The 20,283-nt window shown below is 41.0% G+C and overlaps 2 protein-coding genes and 1 long non-coding RNA gene across 7 annotated transcripts; 1 reads left to right on the top strand and 2 right to left on the bottom strand.

The window, feature by feature from the left end:
- Positions 1 to 623: 623 nt before the first annotated feature.
- LOC118300831 lies at positions 624 to 6,473 on the top strand. Of its 2 annotated transcripts, none has more exons than XR_007030389.1 (4): positions 624 to 735; positions 2,530 to 2,803; positions 3,731 to 4,157; positions 4,501 to 6,473. It is a non-coding gene; the product is annotated as an uncharacterized LOC118300831 (long non-coding RNA). The 2 variants fall into 2 exon arrangements; XR_007030390.1 differs by having other exon boundaries at positions 683 to 735; positions 2,535 to 2,803.
- On the bottom strand, positions 2,320 to 5,493 carry btg4 (B-cell translocation gene 4). Of its 2 annotated transcripts, none has more exons than XM_047330428.1 (4): positions 5,321 to 5,493; positions 4,532 to 4,669; positions 3,724 to 4,000; positions 2,320 to 2,777 (listed from the first exon to the last, which is right to left on the bottom strand). In XM_047330428.1, exons 1-4 carry the CDS (start codon positions 5,491 to 5,493, stop codon positions 2,565 to 2,567), a joined length of 801 nt encoding a protein of 266 aa, XP_047186384.1. In that variant the 3' UTR covers positions 2,320 to 2,564. The 2 variants fall into 2 exon arrangements, with proteins under 2 accessions (XP_047186384.1, XP_047186385.1); XM_047330429.1 differs by having other exon boundaries at positions 2,320 to 2,747.
- A 179-nt stretch (positions 6,474 to 6,652) lies between the features above and the next one.
- Positions 6,653 to 18,329, bottom strand: slc25a14 (solute carrier family 25 member 14). 3 transcript variants are annotated; one of them, XM_035625648.2, is made up of 9 exons: positions 18,224 to 18,329; positions 17,436 to 17,540; positions 16,704 to 16,842; positions 14,510 to 14,604; positions 12,152 to 12,237; positions 11,699 to 11,794; positions 11,373 to 11,497; positions 10,863 to 11,076; positions 6,653 to 10,530 (listed from the first exon to the last, which is right to left on the bottom strand). In XM_035625648.2, the coding sequence occupies exons 2-9, from the start codon at positions 17,497 to 17,499 to the stop codon at positions 10,489 to 10,491; spliced, it is 861 nt and encodes a 286-aa protein (XP_035481541.1). In that variant the 5' UTR covers positions 17,500 to 17,540; positions 18,224 to 18,329; the 3' UTR covers positions 6,653 to 10,488. The 3 variants fall into 3 exon arrangements, with proteins under 3 accessions (XP_035481541.1, XP_035481540.1, XP_035481539.1); XM_035625647.2 differs by having other exon boundaries at positions 18,170 to 18,322; XM_035625646.2 differs by lacking the exon at positions 18,224 to 18,329 and having other exon boundaries at positions 6,653 to 10,376; positions 10,467 to 10,530; positions 17,436 to 18,153.
- Between the last annotated feature and the right edge of the window lie 1,954 nt (positions 18,330 to 20,283).

The raw sequence follows: 20,283 nt of genomic DNA, 5'->3' as shown, positions 1-20,283 counted from the left end.
CCAGGGATAAATCAATTAAAGCTGCTGGAGAAGAGAAACTGTGAAACTGAAACTGTTCTGCATCTGTCTCAGTTTCTGTTTAAGGAGAGATGAATGAACATGAATGAATGAACGTAAATGAATGAATGTGAATGAGCAACTTCACCTCCTGAGGGGTGTGACCCCGCTGACCTCCAGTCCGCCCTGAGCTGGATCAGATAAATGCTTCCTCTTCCCTTAGTTTGCATCCAGAAAGTTTTCCTCTCCACCATGATGGTGATTTAAAAAAACTGCCTCCTGGTGTTTTCATCTGAAAAGTATTTCTTGTGGTTTATTACATCAGTGACCAACAACATGATGACTAGATTGGTATATCTTAGTGGGTTACACCGCTGACTTTGGTACAGCAGGTTGGGGTTCGATTCCTGATGAGGGCCTGAAGAGATCCAGTGTGATCCTGCCTGCTTTTTTTTTTTTTTTTTTTTCATGAAAGGAACCAAAATCAAACCAAATAATGTGAGGACTAAATTTATGGATAAAAAACTGAAAGTTCACGTGAAACGGAAACTGGGGCTCAGGGCGAGTGTTTGGTTTCACCCTGGCAACATCAAATCTACCTGCCAGGGGCGAGTTGAGGCAGGACCTGGGGTACGAGCACGCGCACACACACACACACACACACACACACACACACACACACGTAGCCGTGGAGACGGTTGTGTTTCACTTGTGAACACAGAACTGCAGTGATCGCAGGTAAGAGCACAGCTCCCATCATTTACATTTTGTACAGTATAACAATAATTCATCTTTCGTTTACATGAGTGCAAACATCATGTCATCATATCTCTTCATACTGTCGTCATTCATTAACAGCCAATCAGATTCCAGCTTCCTTCCAAATTGATTCAACTCCATTAAGATCCAACCAAACAACTGAAGAATAATCTTTAAATCACTGACATCTGATCATTTATTATTATTGATCAATATTGTCTAATCAGCCTTTACTCTCTGTTCCCTTAGTGGCACAGAGGAACAGAGCCTGAGAGAGACGGTGGAGCCAGAAGCAGCTTCAGATGTTAAACGTTAACATTATTAATGAATCTTCACAATCCAGACAACTGCTAAATTAACTTTATTTTGTTTATTTATTTATGTTTTTCTTTTATTTATAATCTCTATATAGGTCAATTACAATCTATTGTTATTCATGTTTGCCTTTATGGCAAAAAAATTTCACTTCATTACGATTTTACAATGTAGTGATTGGATACTTTATCTAAAGGAATAGTTCACAAGACTCAACCATCCATGAATAATCTGGTTTAAATTCAGATTAATTTACAAGATAACAGGATCATCTGTGAGCTTCACAGAAACCAAATGGAGGATTAAAAAAATAAATATTTAGATTTAGCCAAAGATTTTAGCTCCTTGTGCTAAGCTAAGCTAAACAGATGTTGCGTCACCTTTATCCAAACCTCCAAAAGAAAGAAAACGTGGACCTCTGAGATATGAACAATATTTTCAACAGTTACTGTCGGAATCTGTGAAGACCTGAGTCCCTCCATCCATAGATGTTGTGATCCTCTAACCGTTGTTATAGATTTTATAAATCACTTTACTTGATCAGATGGATCTAATCTCCTGCCAGACGCTGCTTCAGTGTGCAGGTCGTTTCACTTCCGCTCTCTCCTTTACTCTTAATGTTTTACTTCCTGTAACGTCGTTCTGCTCAGACACTTTTCCCTGCGTCGCCTTCGCTTGTTCCAAAATGCTGTTGTTGGGAAAACGTGATGATGTAACAGATCCTCACCTCACTGTTCATTTTCACATGTAAGCAATCCATGATTTAATAACTCCCATGAGACCGGGCCTCTGAGATCAGATGGTCGTTACTGTGGTGCGTTGCATTCTGGGCCGGAGCTCTGGAAGGATTTTCTCCAGAACCTTTTAAAAAAGATTAAATCTGTGTGAATTGTATTTTCCTTGTCCCTTTGTTCAGAACGGATGGGGTTGGTGTGCAGGCAGTGATGTTAGTTGATTGTTCTCTCACACAATCACTAACTACACTTCCAGTACAACCACCACCACACGCAGCTGCTCAGTGAAAAGTTGAAGAGAAATCCTCTTTCAATATTTACAGGTTAACCACAGCCACTGCATCAAAATGCATGTTACCATAGTTACCCTTATTCAGTCTGTTTCGTGGCTGCAATTTGGCCTCATTATTGAAAATCACAGTTCTTCCATTGATTGTAAAGCTTGTTTTATAAAATAAATCAGATAATCCAGGATCCTGGCGGATGTGTGAACATGAAACAAAACAAATTCTTATAATATCAAGCAGCTGATACTGACTCATTTATTTCTTTTCAATGACAGTTCAATGTTACTTTATTCACACTTACTTTAAAAACACATTTAGTTAAAACCTGAACATGTCAAAGCTTAAAAACATGCTTAAATAGCATTAAACCATTATTACGTTAAACCATGTATGAATAATAAAGACTTTTTTGATCCGACATCACCCCTCCTGTCCAGAGCAGCAGCCCGACTCCGGTTCTGGGCTGAAGGCTTCAGGATCGGGACTTGCTGACCCAGTGGTACTTGTCAACTCGAGGCCCAGTGAAGGTGAACGTGGCTCGATAGGACTTGAAGCCTTTCGGGCCCGAGAACTGAGAGGTCGCACTTCCAGCTGGAGGAGCATGAGGAGGGAACGTCTCCGCAGCGAAGACCTTCCTCTTCTCCCTCAGCCACGTCTGAGGGGCGCCAGGAGAAAACTCACTGAACTGAGGAGCAGAACATCACATGTTCTGTATGTAATATGTTGCTTTCTTTAGATTAAACTACTTTACAGTATACAGCTAAAGCAGCAGCTATTTCATTATTATATATCCCCAAATATTTAGAATTACACCAGAACTCAATACTTCACTTTGAACAATCTCTTCAGAATTCACAAAAACTGCAGCAGGTTCACAAGCTTCTACAAATCCTCTAACAAAGTTAATTCAGCAGAATTAAAATTATTTTAATTAAAACTTTGTCCTGTGGCCCATTAACATTTATTAAAAAGGACAGAAGATGATTTGTGTCTCTGCGCTGCATGTTATATATATATATATATATATATATATATATATATATATATATATATATATATATATATATAATGTACTCATGACATATGTAAGTGCATCGTAACTAAATAAACCAATAGATAAATTGCTTGAATGGATTATTAGAAAACGAGTCTCAGACAACGAAACCAGTCCATGTTAGACGATGTAAAGTTCCATCATTTTATACATCTTGCCTTGTGTACATGTAAATATGTTATGTAATGATAACCTGTATGACTCCTCCTACCCGGTAGATGCTGTTGGGGTTGAATATGTTATGTAATGATAACCTTTATGACTCCTCCTACCCGGTAGATGCTGTTGGGGTTGAATATGTTATGTAATGATAACCTGTATGACTCCTCCCACCCGGTAGATGCTGTTGGGGTTGAATATGTTATGTAATGATAACCTGTATGACTCCTCCTACCCGGTAGATGCTGTTGGGGTTGAATATGTTATGTAATGATAACCTGTATGACTCCTCCTACCCGGTAGATGCTGTTGGGGTTGAATATGTTATGTAATGATAACCTGTATGACTCCTCCCACCCGGTAGATGCTGTTGGGGTTGAATATGTTATGTAATGATAACCTGTATGACTCCTCCTACCCGGTAGATGCTGTTGGGGTTGCTGACGGTCGGTATGGTTTTGGGTTCAGGGATCGGAGCCGGGCAGAGAGCCGATAGGCTGCTGAAGCCGCTGCTACTGCTGCTGCTGCTCATGCTGTTGTCTCCGCCCCCCTCTTCCTCATCAGAGGAGCTTCCCGAGGGGACGTCGTGACTCGCCCGCTCCACGGCCTGGTGGATACGGCGGGAGAACTCCCTGTCTCCACGCCGACAACTGTCCACCACCGAGACACAGAATGGAGCGCTGTGTTCTCCGTACCTGAGGAGGAAAACAAAGTCATACATCCATTTTCTGCATTGGATTCAAACACCTAAATACCATTGTAAGGAATGTTACGCTTCTTTTTTCATATCTGGAAAAGAGTCGATAGATTCATACAGTAGTGAGCTGGTCCTTGGATGTTCAATAAACTATTGTAAGTACAAACAAACAAACAAACAAACGGTTCATTGATTTTAACATGAGTTAAACGTTAGTTAGCCTGTAGCTATCAATCCACGCAACAGCTCATTACTTGTCATCCGTTTATTCTGAACGCATGTCAAAATATCAAACACGGCAGTGTGCAGACATGGGCAGAATCAAACTAGATACTGACAAACTGTCCTTTGATTTCTGTGGATAAGAGCTCATATAATGTAGTCATAACTGGTTTGAAACAGTCGGAGAGAGCAGCCGGTGACATGTAGCTGAGTGAGAGAACAACAGAGTTTAGGCTCAATCTGAAGCATCTTAATGAAACTTTTGAACATGTGCAGTTTCCAGCCTCCTGTGTGTGAAGGGTCTGACCTGCAGGACACTTCTCCTGGGTCGACCCACACCGTCAGCTCCTGGGGAAGGCCCAGGTCCTGGTACTGCACAACACTGCGATCACAGGCCTGCTGGAGCACCGGGTCCTGCAGCCGCACACGGTTCATACGCAGACACCTGAAACACACACGGTGGTGAGGAGGAGGTTCTGACGACTCTGCTGCATGTGGCAACTCGTTCCACCATCGAGGAACCAGATCGGTCTGGACTCTGGAGTGTGACGGAGAAGAGACGACAATTCTCGTCTTCTTTCACCTTCAGAGTCTCGATGAAAACATTGATTTAATTGGAAATACATTCACTCTCTTGCCTCTAGTACTGGGACAGTTTTTAAAAATGTGATTTTTGCCTCAACCCCACAGAGGAGAATGAAATGTCATTGGTAAGGATCACAGCTAAGAAGAAAAACTAACTACAAGAGGCAGACGTCAGTTGGTTGGCATTGAATAGAGCAATGTTTTAAATTCAAAGTTAACCAACTGTAAACAGATTAGAGCTGCATTGTATCATTTACACATTCAGCTTTTAATTTCTTTAAAGTCTCACCACAGATAATGAAATGTCATTGAGGATTTAAATCTTAAAACAATTAGAAATATCTCCATCGCTGAATATTACAAGGAAACGGTTTTCCAGACCTCACTCAATAAACATTTAGTTTTATTGATACGTCCATCTTAGATTGTTGAGTATTGACAGGCAGCGGCTCAATGAAGGAGTTAGCTGGAGGAAGAAGTGATGATGATGATGATCTACCAGTGTACTGACCTGTAGGCCTGTCCCTTGCTGGGGGCCTTTGGGTGCCAGTGGTTCTTGTAGTTTTCAAACAGAACGGATGTGAGAGCGGCAGCAAACCTGTCTCTGCTGTCAGCGTCCAGAGACCCATACCTCTTCACCAGCCGAGCCACAAAGAACACGGCAGCAGCGATCTCTTCCTTCATGACCACACACACACTCAGTCAGCGTCTGAACCTCTGGTCTAATAAACACAACCAGACCTGCACAGTTAAAAACTCTGTCAATAAAACCTACAGATAAAACTAACGAGGAGAAACTTGGCTGCTGGAGCTCTGGAGAGAACTCAGCTTTGATTCCTGATGCTGCGACAAATATCAAAACATATAAATCAACTTTTCATCTCCAACACCGGAATCAGTGCATGAAGCAGCAGTGGAAACCTCACACGTCAGATACTGAGCGAATCTCTTCCTCCTCACTTTCTCATGAGGTTTAATAAAATCACAGTTCAGCTGTGAGACCAGACGACACACCTGAGGCTGGTTGACTTAATGTCTCTCTCCCTCTCTCTCTCTCTCTCTCTCTCTCTCTCTGCAGCTCCTCAGAGTTGAATTGTGGAAGTAGTCAGACACAACTGAGGAAATATTATTGGGTCAATTATTCAAAATTACAGCAAAACTATTACAGAGTGAAATTCCTGCATATGAATGAATATGGGCCAATTAAATATTTCTCCCTCAGAGATGAGAATATTATATAATATAATATAAGATGTTGTCTTTAAGGAGACACGTTCACTTTTTCTTTTACAGGTTTTCCTGAGGCTTCTGAACGCCTCATCAGCGTCCAGCTGATGTTTCATTGTGACATCCTGATGTTACAGGTGTGAGGGATAGCATTCTATTACTGTATATTTCATATGATAATTATGATAATATACTTTATTACTCAACTACTGTTTTTTTTTATTTAACTTGCTCTTTTTAATGGATCTTTCCTGCAAAAGCTTTTCCACATAATTAAACTTAACATCTTAAATCTTTCATCTTAAATATTCAGTTTCATTGTGAAACCAGAGAATCTGTCATTTTGTTTGAAAAATGACAAAACACTTAAAAGCTAAATTGAGTTAAATTACTTTTGTCAATTGATTTGTTCATTTCATGTTCGTCAGTTTGTTTTTCTTACTTTAGGAACATTTCATAGGTTTCATACTTTGAACCATTGATTCGTGTATTAAACACCATCTGTTATGAAGATATCACATTCAACGTCAACATCACTGGGCAGCAGACAATCTCGTTATTCAGGCCTCAAGTTACACATCACACATTAAAATCAATAAAAACTCTACAAGAAAAATACAGATTCAGAAACATTCACAGTTTATTTTTTTATTTGAGTGAACATTGAATTTATATAAACCCGTTCTGTCAAAGAAAACCACATTAAACTTCCACCATTAAAATCCCTCAAGTTAATGAGCGAAAAGATCAGTAACAGGAAGCTGTTGTGCAAATTATTAGAAAAGAAAATTTGCCAAAAAACATTCATAGATTTCCCTCTGACAGACGGATGACAGTCGTCAAAGCACTTTGCCCGTAACCGCTTGTCGGAGGCGTGGTTACGGCCTGTAACTGCTCGTCGGAGGCGGGCAAGCCTGTAACTGCTCAGAGGAGGCGGGGCTACGGCTTGTAACAGCTCAGATGAGGCGTGGTGACGGCCTGTAACTGCTAGGAGGAGGCGGGACAAACTAACCACATGAAGTCTGTGGTACAACTTCAAAATAAAAAATAAATAGACAACATTTTAATCAATCTGCACATTTTCAGATGTTTTCTCTGAACTGACGACTGGTCCAGAATCCGAACATCTTTTTCAGATGAACAACAAGAAACAAAACAGAAATGAACAGAAACGAAAACTCCATGTAGAAACAGACTTGAACCGTCTGAGTGACGGATCATGTTTGAGTGTTTAGGTTGTGAAATATCTGACAAATAAAAAACTACATTTAAATAATCAAAAGACACCTCCACATTAAAATAGTCCACTGATGAAACTTTAGAAAAAATAAAACACACTGGAGCAGACTTCCTCCTTCCTGTCATTCACAATTTCATAAACAATCAGTTAATTTATGGAGGATAAAAAAAAGCTCCTCAAGACAAACACGTCTTATTAAAACATGCGTTCATATCAGATCGTTTCCGAGCTCTTCACAACAGAAACTAACAGAAAAACTTGAATTTCAAACAGGAATGCAAAGTTCATCGAACATTTTAAAAACAAACTTTAAGATAATTAGAAAATAGATAAAACTCTGCATAATCTTAAATCTCAAACTATAATCAAGTTAAATATTCAGGACTGTAATCTGGATCACATGGAGGTTCTTGAGCGGGGTCAGAGGTCAACCCCTGTTCAGGTCACCAGATCAACAACGTTTACATTCACAACAATGTGCAAAGGAACCAGAAGATGAAACTATAATATTCCACTGTTAAATAATGACAAAAAAGTGAAAATGGCCGACACCATCAGTCTCTCAGTTATGTGTATCACATACTCTGTGAGCTATGTACGTTACTCAAGTGTTTCACTATAGGTCACACAACACCTTGTTTGTCTGATTCAACACCTCGTGGAGAACCGGGATCTAATCACATCATCATATATCATCACGTCATCATATATCATCACGTCATCATACGTCATCATATATCATCATGTCATCATATATCATCATCATGGTCGGCATATGACAATGTGACGAGGATCTGCCTCTAGTATTCATCAGCAAACTGCGTCTCACAGAAGTATAGCATGAATGACTGACAGACGAATGACCGACAGACAACAGACAGGCGACCAACAGACCGACAGACAGGCGACAGACAGACAGACGATCGACAGCCTACCGACAGACGAAAGACAGACGACCGACCGACAGACAGACAGACGACCGACTGACCGACAGACAGACAGACGACCGACTGACAGACAGACAGACAGACAGACAGACAGACAGACAGACAGACGACCGACCGACCGACCGACAGATGACAGACAGCGGACGGCCTACATATGACCGACAGACGACAGGCAGGCGTTGGACGTTGCTTGTGTGTCGTCACTCGTTTGTCTCTGAACCAACAGGGTTAGGGTTCAGGGAAAGCTTCATGTTTAACTGAGGGTTAGGGTTAGAACATGAATTATTAATATAAATGTTGAAATGATTTTGAAACTTATAGAACATTTTCAAAGTGCACGAGTTACAACAAACAACTCGTGTCGTTGTGGGTGAAGTTCAGATATTCATTCATGATTCATAAAAATCTAGATATGAATCATATTCAAACAAGTTGTCTACTTGAATCCAACCAGTTGTGAGGAGGGGTTAACCCTCTAAGCCCTGACCCTAAGGGGTTAACCCTAACCCTCTAACCCCAACCTTAAGGGGTTAACCCTGACCTCTAACCCCTGACCCTCAGAGAAGCTGCAGACAAACAAGACAAACTACAAATTCATTCTACTCAGTTTGGTCGAGACACCTTATTTGGCACAAAGGTTCTTCTTCACAAAGGAGACGGGACAATGACAGTTGATCTCACTGGATCACTATCCCTTCAACAGAGAAGATACCCTCTAACCCTCCACCACCAAGAAGATAACCTCTAACCTCTAACAGAGAAGATACCTTCTAACCCTCCACCACCGAGAAGATAACCTCTAACCTCTAACAGAGAAGATACCTTCTAACCCTCTACCACCGAGAAGATACCTTCTAACCCTCTACCACCGAGAAGATACCTTCTAACCCTCCCCCACCGAGAAGATACCTTCTAACCTCTAACAGAGAAGATACCTTCTAACCTCTAACAGAGAAGATACCCTCTAACCTCTAAGAGCGAAGATACCCTCTAACTTCTAACAGCGATGATCGCCTCTAACCTCTAACAGAGAAGATACCATCTAACCTCTAACAGAGAAGATACCATCTAACCCTCCACCACCGAAGATACCATCTAACCCTCCACCACCGAGAAGATACCTTCTAACCCTCCACCACCGAGAAGATACTGTCTAACCTCTAACAGAGAAGATACCCTCTAACCTCTAACAGAGAAGATACCCTCTAACCGTCCACCACGAGAAGATACCCTCTAACCGTCCACCACGAGAAGATACCTTCTAACTCTCCACCACTCCCCAACATCACTTCAATTCAATGAAGCTGCACCAAACACAACACACTCACCTCAGTCAGTCAATTAATTATTTCCTGGGAAATTGGTGAAAATGTCAAAAAAGTTTCCATCTCGCACGATAAAGTGATAAAAATATGAACGTCCTGGTTTTCTCTCTCGTCTCCTCCAACAATTTCTGTGGAAATCTGCTTACTAGTTTTTGAAAATCAAACAATAACCCTAACCCCCTAACCCTCCTTCACAAGCCGTAGTTCACCTGAACAGGCCAAAGATCAGAACCGTGTCTGAACAAAGATAGAAACCGGCTCTGAACAAAGATCAGAACCGGGTGGGACCACTCATTCACATTGTTCTGTGGATTGACAACTTCAGCCCCTGACAAATATATCTACAGCAAAACAATCTCAAATAAACTTCTGATCTGGATTTAATGTTTCCTGACAAATAAAGAAACATTTGACGTTTTGGTTCCGAACAAACACGATATTTCTCTTCAGAGGCTTTGGTTCAGATTTGTGAAAGTTCTCTTTAAAAAACACCGACGTCCAGAGTTTGTTCCAATAATCAAACAAAAAACGAATGAACAATAAATAAATAATAATAACAGTTGTGTGTTAAGGGGTTTGATGAGCGAACACACACACACACACGCACACGCGTCTGTGTGTTTATGTATAAATCAATGTCCTGTTCATCACAAACTCCTCGTTACAGACAACTACTTCAACACTCAACAGATAAATAGAGTCATTTTCATGTTTCATGTCACATTCTTTTCTCGTGTCAAACACAACCGATGAACTAACGTCTGTGATTCTGCTCAGTGGTAAAAGAGAAACTCTTCTCAGTTCTCATCACAGCAACAATCCTCAAAACTGCATGAACAAAAAAAGAGTTGACAATAAATAAAAAGACAAAATGATTTTGATGAGCTTGTCTGACACGGTGTTGTATCGTGTGCTTACACTCAGTCACTTCCTGTTCCTGTTAGAACGGGAGATTCTTCAGCTGCTCGAAGGTGATGAAGAACTGACGACGGGTCAAAGAAACAACTTCTTCAAATCACAACAGAACTGAGGCCGGAGCCGCTTGAGTGACGGGCCTGTAAATAATATTCCATCAGTTCTCTGCTCCTGACTGAGTCGATGTGGAGCGTGAAAGTGTTTATTGAAAGTTATTATTATTATTATTACACTTTATCTAGAGATAAAACACGAGTCATGTGACTCCAGGCTTTTATCTGGACGTGTGTTTGTGTTAAAGGATACGATGATGTTCCATTTCTAATTGTGTACAGTGTGTACAGTGTGTACAGTTAAACACATGACATGTTTGTTTGTGTCTGAAGCATTAAAGGATACGATGATATTCCACGGACCCAGTCGCAGCCAGTTGGGCCAGAACCCCTTGTAGAGAGCGAAGAATCCCTCGTTCTTCCACGTCTGCATCAGACCGTCCAGCGTTCCTTTGTACATCGGATTTCCTGACAGAACTCGCTGGTTCATCATACGAGTCCGGACCACGTCCACGGGGTTCGAGGCCAGAGCCCCCGCCAAGCCACACGTGAAACTCGAACTGAAACACACACACACACACACACACACACACACACACACACACACACACACACACACACACACACACACACACACACACACACACACACACACACACACACACAGACAGACAGACAGACAGACAGACAGACAGACAGACAGACAGACAGACAGACAGACAGACAGACATTATATATAACATATATATACTTGACCTGAGGACAGTTACAGGATGAACACACTCACATGAAGTGCGTCAGAATCGTGTCTCCCATGATAAATTAAATATATTATATATAATATATATACACTCACATGAAGTGCGTCAGAATCGTGTCTCCCATGACACCAGAGCTGAGCAGGTGCTTCTTGGTGATGTCATAGACAGGAAGTTCTACCCCGACGACGATGGCCGCTCGCTGCGCCGTGGGGATGACGCCCTGAGGAAAAGAAGACGGATCACGACCACTCTCTTGTCTGCATGTTAGATATGAGGCTGGTTAGCTTAGCTTAGCACCGGGAGGATCTGATTAGTTCCATAGTGACCATCACACTTCTGAAGAACAAACTGTCCAACTACTGCTTTAACGATGTTTGATAAAAGATTTTAAAAATATATTCATATCTACGTAAGGACTCACCCTCCACAGGCCTCTGGTACCCTCTGTCTGGTAGATGTTGATGAAGTTGGACATCATGCTTCCTTGAAGCAGACTTCCCTGTGCCTGCATCCTGATCTGAAGATATATATTGTCATATTTTAATATTTCATGTCTGTGTGACAGATGGAGGAATCATCACTACACTGTGTGCAGTTGATGTGTGACACTGTAGGTCTCTAACAAATTGGATTATGAATCTTCATGTTGTCCTACTGTAAATAACTGAAAGCTGATATTTTACATCAGGGCTGATTAATCATTTAGAATCGATAATGAAAATATGACCACAAGAGACTAAAGCAGAAGCAACATCCAGGTTCATGTGACACTGAACTAAATAACCAGGAGCCTGTAGTGAGAAAGAATGTGAACAATAAAACGTTATCAAATTAAAACATTGACGTGTGATCAACGTTCTGTAACTTAATAAACCTTGAGGACGTCGGTGGGGTTTGCCAGAGAAGAGGACAGAACTCCAGACACGACGCCACAGAAGACGTTGATGATCATGGTCTCGTCTGTCAGAGGAGAAACAAGAGACGATATTAATAACAACAATAAGATATGAAGTTAAGATTAGGGGGTTAAGGGGAAGGAGGGATCAAACCACCAATCGTCGGGTAAGTGGACGACCGTCACTAGCTCCTGAGCTACAATGGCCTCTTCATGACATTGCTTAATATGTCTTAATATAAGATGCAGATCTTATCTCTATCTTTTGCAGATATGTTGGAAAATGTGTTTGTTGTTTTTATTGACCTTGACCTCTGACCAAAGAAAGGTCAAGGTCTAGAAAATCCATCCATGACTATTTTCACCACACACAGTTTGTTCAAATATTGATATCAGTAAAATCTAATTCTAATTGTGAAACAATGCTTTGACGTTTCTCGGACGTCAGTCATTGTAGCCTCGTTCTTCTCAGACACGACCTGCGTGTTGAAAGTGACACGTTAACAGTGAACTTGTCGTTTATATTAACGTCTTTTAAATCCAAGCTTCATGACAGACTAACATACGACTGTAAGATCGAGTCGTACAAATTTTGTTAGAAAAAAATGTGATTCGGTTCTCTAATAACTCGTGCAGCTTTTGTCTTAAATCATCATCGTCAGAAATGAGAAATCATCATGTCTGATTGTTCTCATTTGCTCGAATCCACCGGGAGGAACATGGGCAGAGTTATGGTTCTCATGATCAATGACTACAAACATTGATTTGACACTTTCACATGTACTTGTACAAACTGTGACGCTCGGAGCAGATCAAAAACAAACACTGTTCAAGAGACTGAGAACTGGTTTTTAAACAGACACATTGTTCCTCTGTTTGACTTCTGATTAGAGATTAGAGATCTGATCACACAGTAGAGATCTGATCAATCTGATCACACATTAGAGATCTGATCACACACTAGAGATCTGATCACACACTAGAGATCTGATCACACATTAGAGATCTGATCACACATTAGAGATCTGATCGATCTGATCACAAATTAGAGATCTGATCACACATTAGAGATCTGATCGATCTGATCACAAATTAGAGATCTGATCACACATTAGAGATCTGATCACACATTAGAGATCTGATCGATCTGATCACACACTAGAGATCTGATCACACATTAGAAATCTGATCACACACTAGAGATCTGATCACACATTAGAGATCTGATCACACACTAGAGATCTGATCACACAGAGATCTGATCACACATTAGAGATCTGATCACACACTAGAGATCTGATCACACACTAGATATCTGATCACACATTAGAGATCTGATCACACATTAGAGATCCGATCGATCTGATCACAAATTAGAGATCTGATCACACATTGGAGATCTGATCACACATTAGAGATCTGATCGATCTGATCACACACTGGAGATCTGATCACACGTTAGAAATCTGATCACACACTAGAGATCTGATCACACATTAGAGGTCTGATCACAAATTAGTGATCTGATCACACATTAGAGATCTGATCGATCTGATCACACACTGGAGATCTGATCACACATTAGAGATCTGATCACACATTAGAGATCTGATCACACATTAGAAATCTGATTACACACTAGAGATCTGATCACACATTAGAGGTCTGATCACAAATTAGTGATCTGATCACACATTAGAGATCTGATCGATCTGATCACACACTGGAGATCTGATCACACATTAGAGATCTGATCACACACTAGATATCTGATCACACATTAGAGATCTGATCACACATTACAGATCATGTTGCCACGTGAACATATGAAGGAGTCGACTCTTATCCTCTGACACATGAACACTTTGACACTTATCTGTGGCCACGTGATGATAAAGTCTTGTTCTCTCTCTCTCATCTCTTTTACGATGTACCAGAGTATTTGCCCACAGAGAATTGAGTGAGATCCCATCACATACCTCACTAATCTCAGAGTTGTGATCTGATGTTAACACCAGGTCTTTAGTCAGACTAGCTTTATTTAATCATCATCTAAAAACCAAAAGACCACATTAGAGTAATGACTGTGGTTTGTGCTTTTAATGTTTAAAAACCAAATGTGAATCCGCCTTGAACCAGTTAGAGCTATAATGCAAATATAAATCTAAATGTCATAAACGTCACACTGTCAGTATCATTCAGTGTTGGGCAACTGCCAAGCTCCACTCGCTGTTACCAGACGAATATGTCGTCGGTGATAACACTTTCTTCTGTGACACTTGTTGAAAAGTTTAGACCCTGAAGAAGAACAAGTTCACAAAGAAAGAAGACAATGACCTTCTGGTTGGCTGACGAAAAACCTCTTCAGAGTGTTGTAGGTTCCGATCTTGATCGTTCCGTATGACGCTTGTCTCAACAGAGCGGGGGAAATCCTGAGGAGGGGTACATTGTGTTTATGAACCTGTAACAGGAGGGTAGACTGAACACACATGCTCATTTTCCTGTTGAGCATAAAGTTTTCACTTTATATATGCTTCCTTTAGGCAATATTATAAGAACACACAACATCAATTTCCATTGCTACGCTGATGATACCCAGCTGTATTTATCTATAAAGCCAGATGAAACTAATCAGGTAGACAAACTTCAGGACTGTCTTAAAGACATAAAGGCCTGGATTATTTATAATGTTTTACTTCTAAATTCAGAAAAAACTGAGGTCATTATACTCGGCCCTAAACACCTCAGAGAAACATTATCTGATCATATAGTTAGCCTGGATGGTATAACCTTGGCCTCCAGCTCTACTGTGAGGAACCTTGGAGTTTTCTTTGACTCACACATAAAACAAGTCTCTAGGACAACAGCCTTCTTTCACCTGCGCAATATCAAGAACATTAGAAACATCCTATCTCAAAAGGATGCTGAAAAACTAGTCCATGCATTTGTCACTTCTAGACTGGACGACTGTAATTCATGACTGTCAGGATGTTCCCCAATAAGTCTGTGAAAAGCCTCCAGTTAATCCAAAATGCAGCAGCACGAGTTCTGACAGGAACTAGAAAAAGAAATCATATTTCTCCAGTGTTAGAATCCCTGCAAAAAGTAGAATGGGAGGCAGAGCCTTCAGCCACCAGGCTGACTCTCTACATTTAAAGTTAAACTTAAAACCTTCCTCTTTGACAAAGCTTATAGTTAGAGCGGCTCAGGTGTTTAATAAACCATTTCTTTATTAAGCTGCTATAGGCCTAGACTGCTGGGGGAACATATCATTAGCATCCCACTCCCTCTCCCTCCCTCTCTCTCCCTCTCTCTGCCCCCATATATTTACATTACATGTCACTAACTCTGTTTTCTCTCTCTTCTCGTGTATCTCTGACCCCAGGATCCAAACCCGTCATTATTATTATTATTATTTTATTATTAATAACATCATTGCATTTATAAGTGTCAGTTTTTCCATAATTATAAGTATCAGTCTGGTAGAGATTAAAGCAACTGTTATACAACTCCTCTCTCCTCCGATATGTTTACATTACATAGGGTCACTAACCTTGTTTGTGTTTTCTATCTCTCCTAGTGTATCTCTGACCCCAGAGCTGCAGGACCCAAACCCCTCATTGTTATTGTATTTATTATTATTGTTATTATTATTATCAGTCTGCTAGAGACTAAAGCGTTGCATGTACAACTGTGCTCACTCTCTCTTCTCTCCTACCGTCTCTCCTACCGTCTCTCCTCTCACCCTCTTTCTGCCCACCTCTCCTCTCTTCCCCATTTCTCTCCTCTCTCTCCTCTCACCTCTCCTCTCTTCCCCCTCTCTCTCCTCACCCCAACCGGTCGAGACAGATGACCGCCCACAACTGAGTCTGGTTCTGTCAGAGATTTCTTCCTGTTAAAAGGGAGCTTTTTCTCTCAACCGTCGCCAAATGCTTGCTCATTTAGGGATTTGTTGGGTTTTTCCTGTAATATTGACCTCACTAGTGCCTTGAGACAATGAATGTTGTGATATGGCGCTACACAATTAAAATTGAATTGAATTGAATATTCTAATTTGTTCATTAAAGTTATTTCATGTGAAAGTTCAACTCAAAAGTAAAGATTCATGATAATAACTGTTCAACCAGCAGCAGCTCCATGTGAAGTCATTACTGCATGTTGTCTTGAACACAAGGGAAGAAGTTACTACATTTACTTAAGAGCAAGTGAGAGTTAAGCCAAAAGCTCACACTCCCTCAGGGAAGTTGAGCAAGGCACCTCAGGATACTTACTTTCCGGGAACTGAGTTCAGAGTCAGAAGCTTATTGTAGTGTACAAAGTCAAACATAAGTTCACACTTTATAAATTTGAAATACTTATTCTGCAAGTTTCCCTTCACACAAATGAGAGTGCAGGACTTTCCTACAGTTCTAGGATTTAAATTGAAGACTGAAAGCAGCTGCTCTCCATGGAGGAAACTTTTGTCTCAGTGGTTATAAATATGGTCTGACAACTGTCGATTCTCCAAGGTCTGGTATTGAGAAATCCATACCCAGAGTACAGTGCGCGGACGCCCTCCTCCTGGCCGATCCTGTAGAGGGCGTGGAACATGCCTCTGTAGCGCACCTCGGTGTACTGGGACTGACCCTGGACCTGCAGTCGGGTCTTCGTCAGGTCGATGGGAAACGTCCCTGAGGATTCACAAACGAACAATAAGATAATAAATAATAATAAAGAGTTATAGACATGAGGTCAAGAGGATATTTTACTCTGTGTGTGTGTGTGTGTGTGTGTGTGTGTGTGTGTGTGTTAGACAGACGAGGGAGGTAGTAATGACCATTGTAACTGTTATGATACTTAATCAACAGTAAACCTGTGACCAGGAACATTATGAAACATCAACTGAAACACCAGGTGACACTTTAGATTCTGACTCAGCTTCTTCACTGAAAGAATCACAACTGTAGGTGAATATGTTACGTATCTTTTCTATAGTGCAGCTAAATATACACATTTTGAAAAATGATATAGATATTGAACAGCCTTGTTCAGTGACTCAGCTGTAAAATTAATAATAATAATTATAGTAACAATAATACTAAGTGTGTGCTGGGTAAATATTTATTCACCAACAACCTGACTCAGCTATAATATGCAGGTACCTATTGCTGCAAATTCTGTTAATATGAAAAGACTATTTGCATAAAACACGCACAGCCATATGATTATGGCGCATAAACTCAATGATGTATATCCGAGTCTGTGGCTGCGGCGCATCACCTACCGAACTCTGCGACAATCGAGGCCATGCCTCCGTAGATGAAGGGCTTCCAGTTCAGGCTGCTCATCTCCGCGGCGGCGGCGGCTGCTTCCACCTGCTGCAGCCCCGCTAGAAAGAAGAGCAGCGCGGCCACAAGGAGGTCAACACAGAGCTGCGGCCGCACGACGCACAACATGTCGACTAACATCCCCATCAATGATGCTACTGATCAATGATGCTACTGATCAACGACGCTGCTCAGCAACAGCATCCACTTCTCTCTGCGCCGGAAACAGACGCCCGCTGTCGACCACCGCGTACAGAGCCGTCATATCTGTTGTCGGGCTGCTATTGGTTGTGAATGCTGTCAATCAAACGGCTCAACGATTCAATTGGCTGGTGCGATGGAGCGGGCAAACCACGAGAGACTGACAGCAACCGTGTCATGAGAAGTTATATATCACGCTTCTGCAAAGCGTCACAATTAAACCTACAGAATCAACAAGTACGACGTGGGATTTAAAAAATAAAAAACACCGTTGAATAGTATTTATGACAGAGAAGATCGAGCGAATCGTTTCTACCGGTTAGCTCGAGGTAGAAGGCTACTGCTAGGCTAACAGCTAGGCTAACAGCCATGTTAACAGCTAGTGAGCTAACAGCTAGTGAACTAACGGCCATGTTAACAGCTAGTGAGCTAACGCTACCGAACAACCCGCCCCGCCTGCTGACGAGGTCACCAACCAACATCTAGTTACCGTTACATTCAGCCCGGACGTCTCGTGCCCCGGTGTTGGTGTCGGTGTCGCTACCTGCTACTGGACTTGTTCCATGACACGCGACGTGCTCTCGTGCTGTTAGCTTCACATTTCAGCTAATGTCAATTGCGCCAGAAATGATAGAAACAGGATTTCCGCTAATACTTTTCAAAATAAAATCCTCTGTGACAAACTACGTTGCTCGAAGCAAGGTCACGAGGTCACGACTTGCCATTTAAATAATGTAATGTAATAATAACTTCTACCTTCATGGTATTCCTAACCCTGTGTTTATGTCTCATTAAAATATATAATCACACAACAAAGATTTATTGTAGATGTATATTCTTTATTATTGTTTAGTTTGAGTGTATATGTCCTCAGTATATTTAAATGGTGATGTTAAATAAGTGAAAGTGTCCAGGCACAGCGGCTGAACATCCTTACATACTGCAGTCATAGTGTCATCAATCATATAGTGTCACAAGTCACTGCTGTTCAACAGAACTTTTCAAAATTTCAACTTCACAACTGGTTTTAACGATTCCACGTGGAGGAGTTAATCCTGCTGAATACATTCACTCATACAAAAGTATTAAAAAGTAGGTTTAAGTTTTCAACCACAACAAGTGCAACATATTTTCACGCAGCACAGAATATTATGGCTCATTCACTTCACTGAAACATTCCATCTGAAATAATATCTGTCATCAGCTCTTCCACGTAAAATCAACAAAACATTCTATCTCCCAACTTTAATCAAAAAGTTTGCAAATGACACAGGCTCCGATCAGATCGTATTATCCTTGGGAGTATTTCAGAATGATTTAGACTGTCCACACATCCTGTTCCTCCTCAGATCTCTGCTCCTCCTGGAACATGTTAGTCTTTAAGCTTCACTATAGAACACAGGTCCCACTGCAGCCACAAAGCAGCTCCACACAAATTATTCTGTAGTAGTTGTTACCGATGGGAAGAGAATTAGCTCCTTCACATATGATAAATCCTATATCTCCCATGGTCACATATTTCTTTAAGCTTAATTGTTCAGCATGTGCAGTAAACAGCAGAGCAGCCCTGTGGACCCTCACAGTGATGTCACATCCATGTCACACGCCAAATATCCACAAGGTAACATTCATCAGTGAAAAAATAAACATTTTTACATATTGGTTCTTTTCCTCTTCAGCTAAAATAGAGTCAGAGAAACGCAGTAGTGAGCAGAATGGGGCGTCTGACCCATTTCAGAGACTAGAGTTGATAGAAACTCCAAGATGTCCACAAGTGGAGTGACACCATTATTTTTATCTCTTCCTTTTTCTTCTTTTTCATTTTTACTGGAGAGCATGCTTAGCAACAACCACCACAGCAACAGGAAGGTTCAACACAAGAAGCTCTGTAGATCACAGAGTGGTACGGAGCAGACGAATGACACGTTGGTAAAGCTGCTGGACGACTGACACCAGATTCCTAAAGGAGAGGAAACAAGTGATGAGAAGAAAAGAGTTATAGACTTGATCGGGCTCTTTTTCTTTTAATGGTCGTCATCTTGTCCACTGCGACCTCCTCCCTGGTTCCTCCCACCACCATGTATCGCCCAGTCATTGGCCAGTCTTTAATTGTTGGCAGCCAATCACAAGCTCCACTGGGATACACTATACAAACCATCTTTGCCGACTGTGATTTAAACTGAGCAGTTTACCTCCATGTCTCTGTTTGAAATGTTAAATAGTTTGTAGCAACTAGACAAATTGTTACTGGTTCAGAGAAGTAAACGTTAACGTGATGTGCACTTTTCTTTTCTTTCATTTTTCCTTTGCATTACACATAGTTATAGAACGTCTAGTTTACACAGGAGTTATGGGTGTTGATTAAATACTGACAGTTTGATAGGTAGTCCTTCTTTTGTTAATTTAAAACAATTGAGTTAGGCAGAAGGTTGCGTTTGATTTAGATGTTTAGTTTAGTTTATGATTTGTCGTCACCCGCAGCCTTTTCCTTTATTCGTGGTCCTTAACACTAACCTTCCACTGACTCCTGCTCTTTTGGTTTTATATCTACAATTTTTTCAGAACAAAAAAACTACTTGATTGCCTAAATCCATCGCTGGGTTT

This window comes from Scophthalmus maximus, unplaced genomic scaffold, assembly GCF_022379125.1.
Source record: "Scophthalmus maximus strain ysfricsl-2021 unplaced genomic scaffold, ASM2237912v1 un_2, whole genome shotgun sequence".
In the NCBI taxonomy this organism is placed as follows: Eukaryota; Metazoa; Chordata; class Actinopteri; order Pleuronectiformes; family Scophthalmidae; genus Scophthalmus; species Scophthalmus maximus.
Note: the sequence above shows the minus strand (reverse complement) of the source record. Positions and strands in the feature narration are given on the sequence as shown.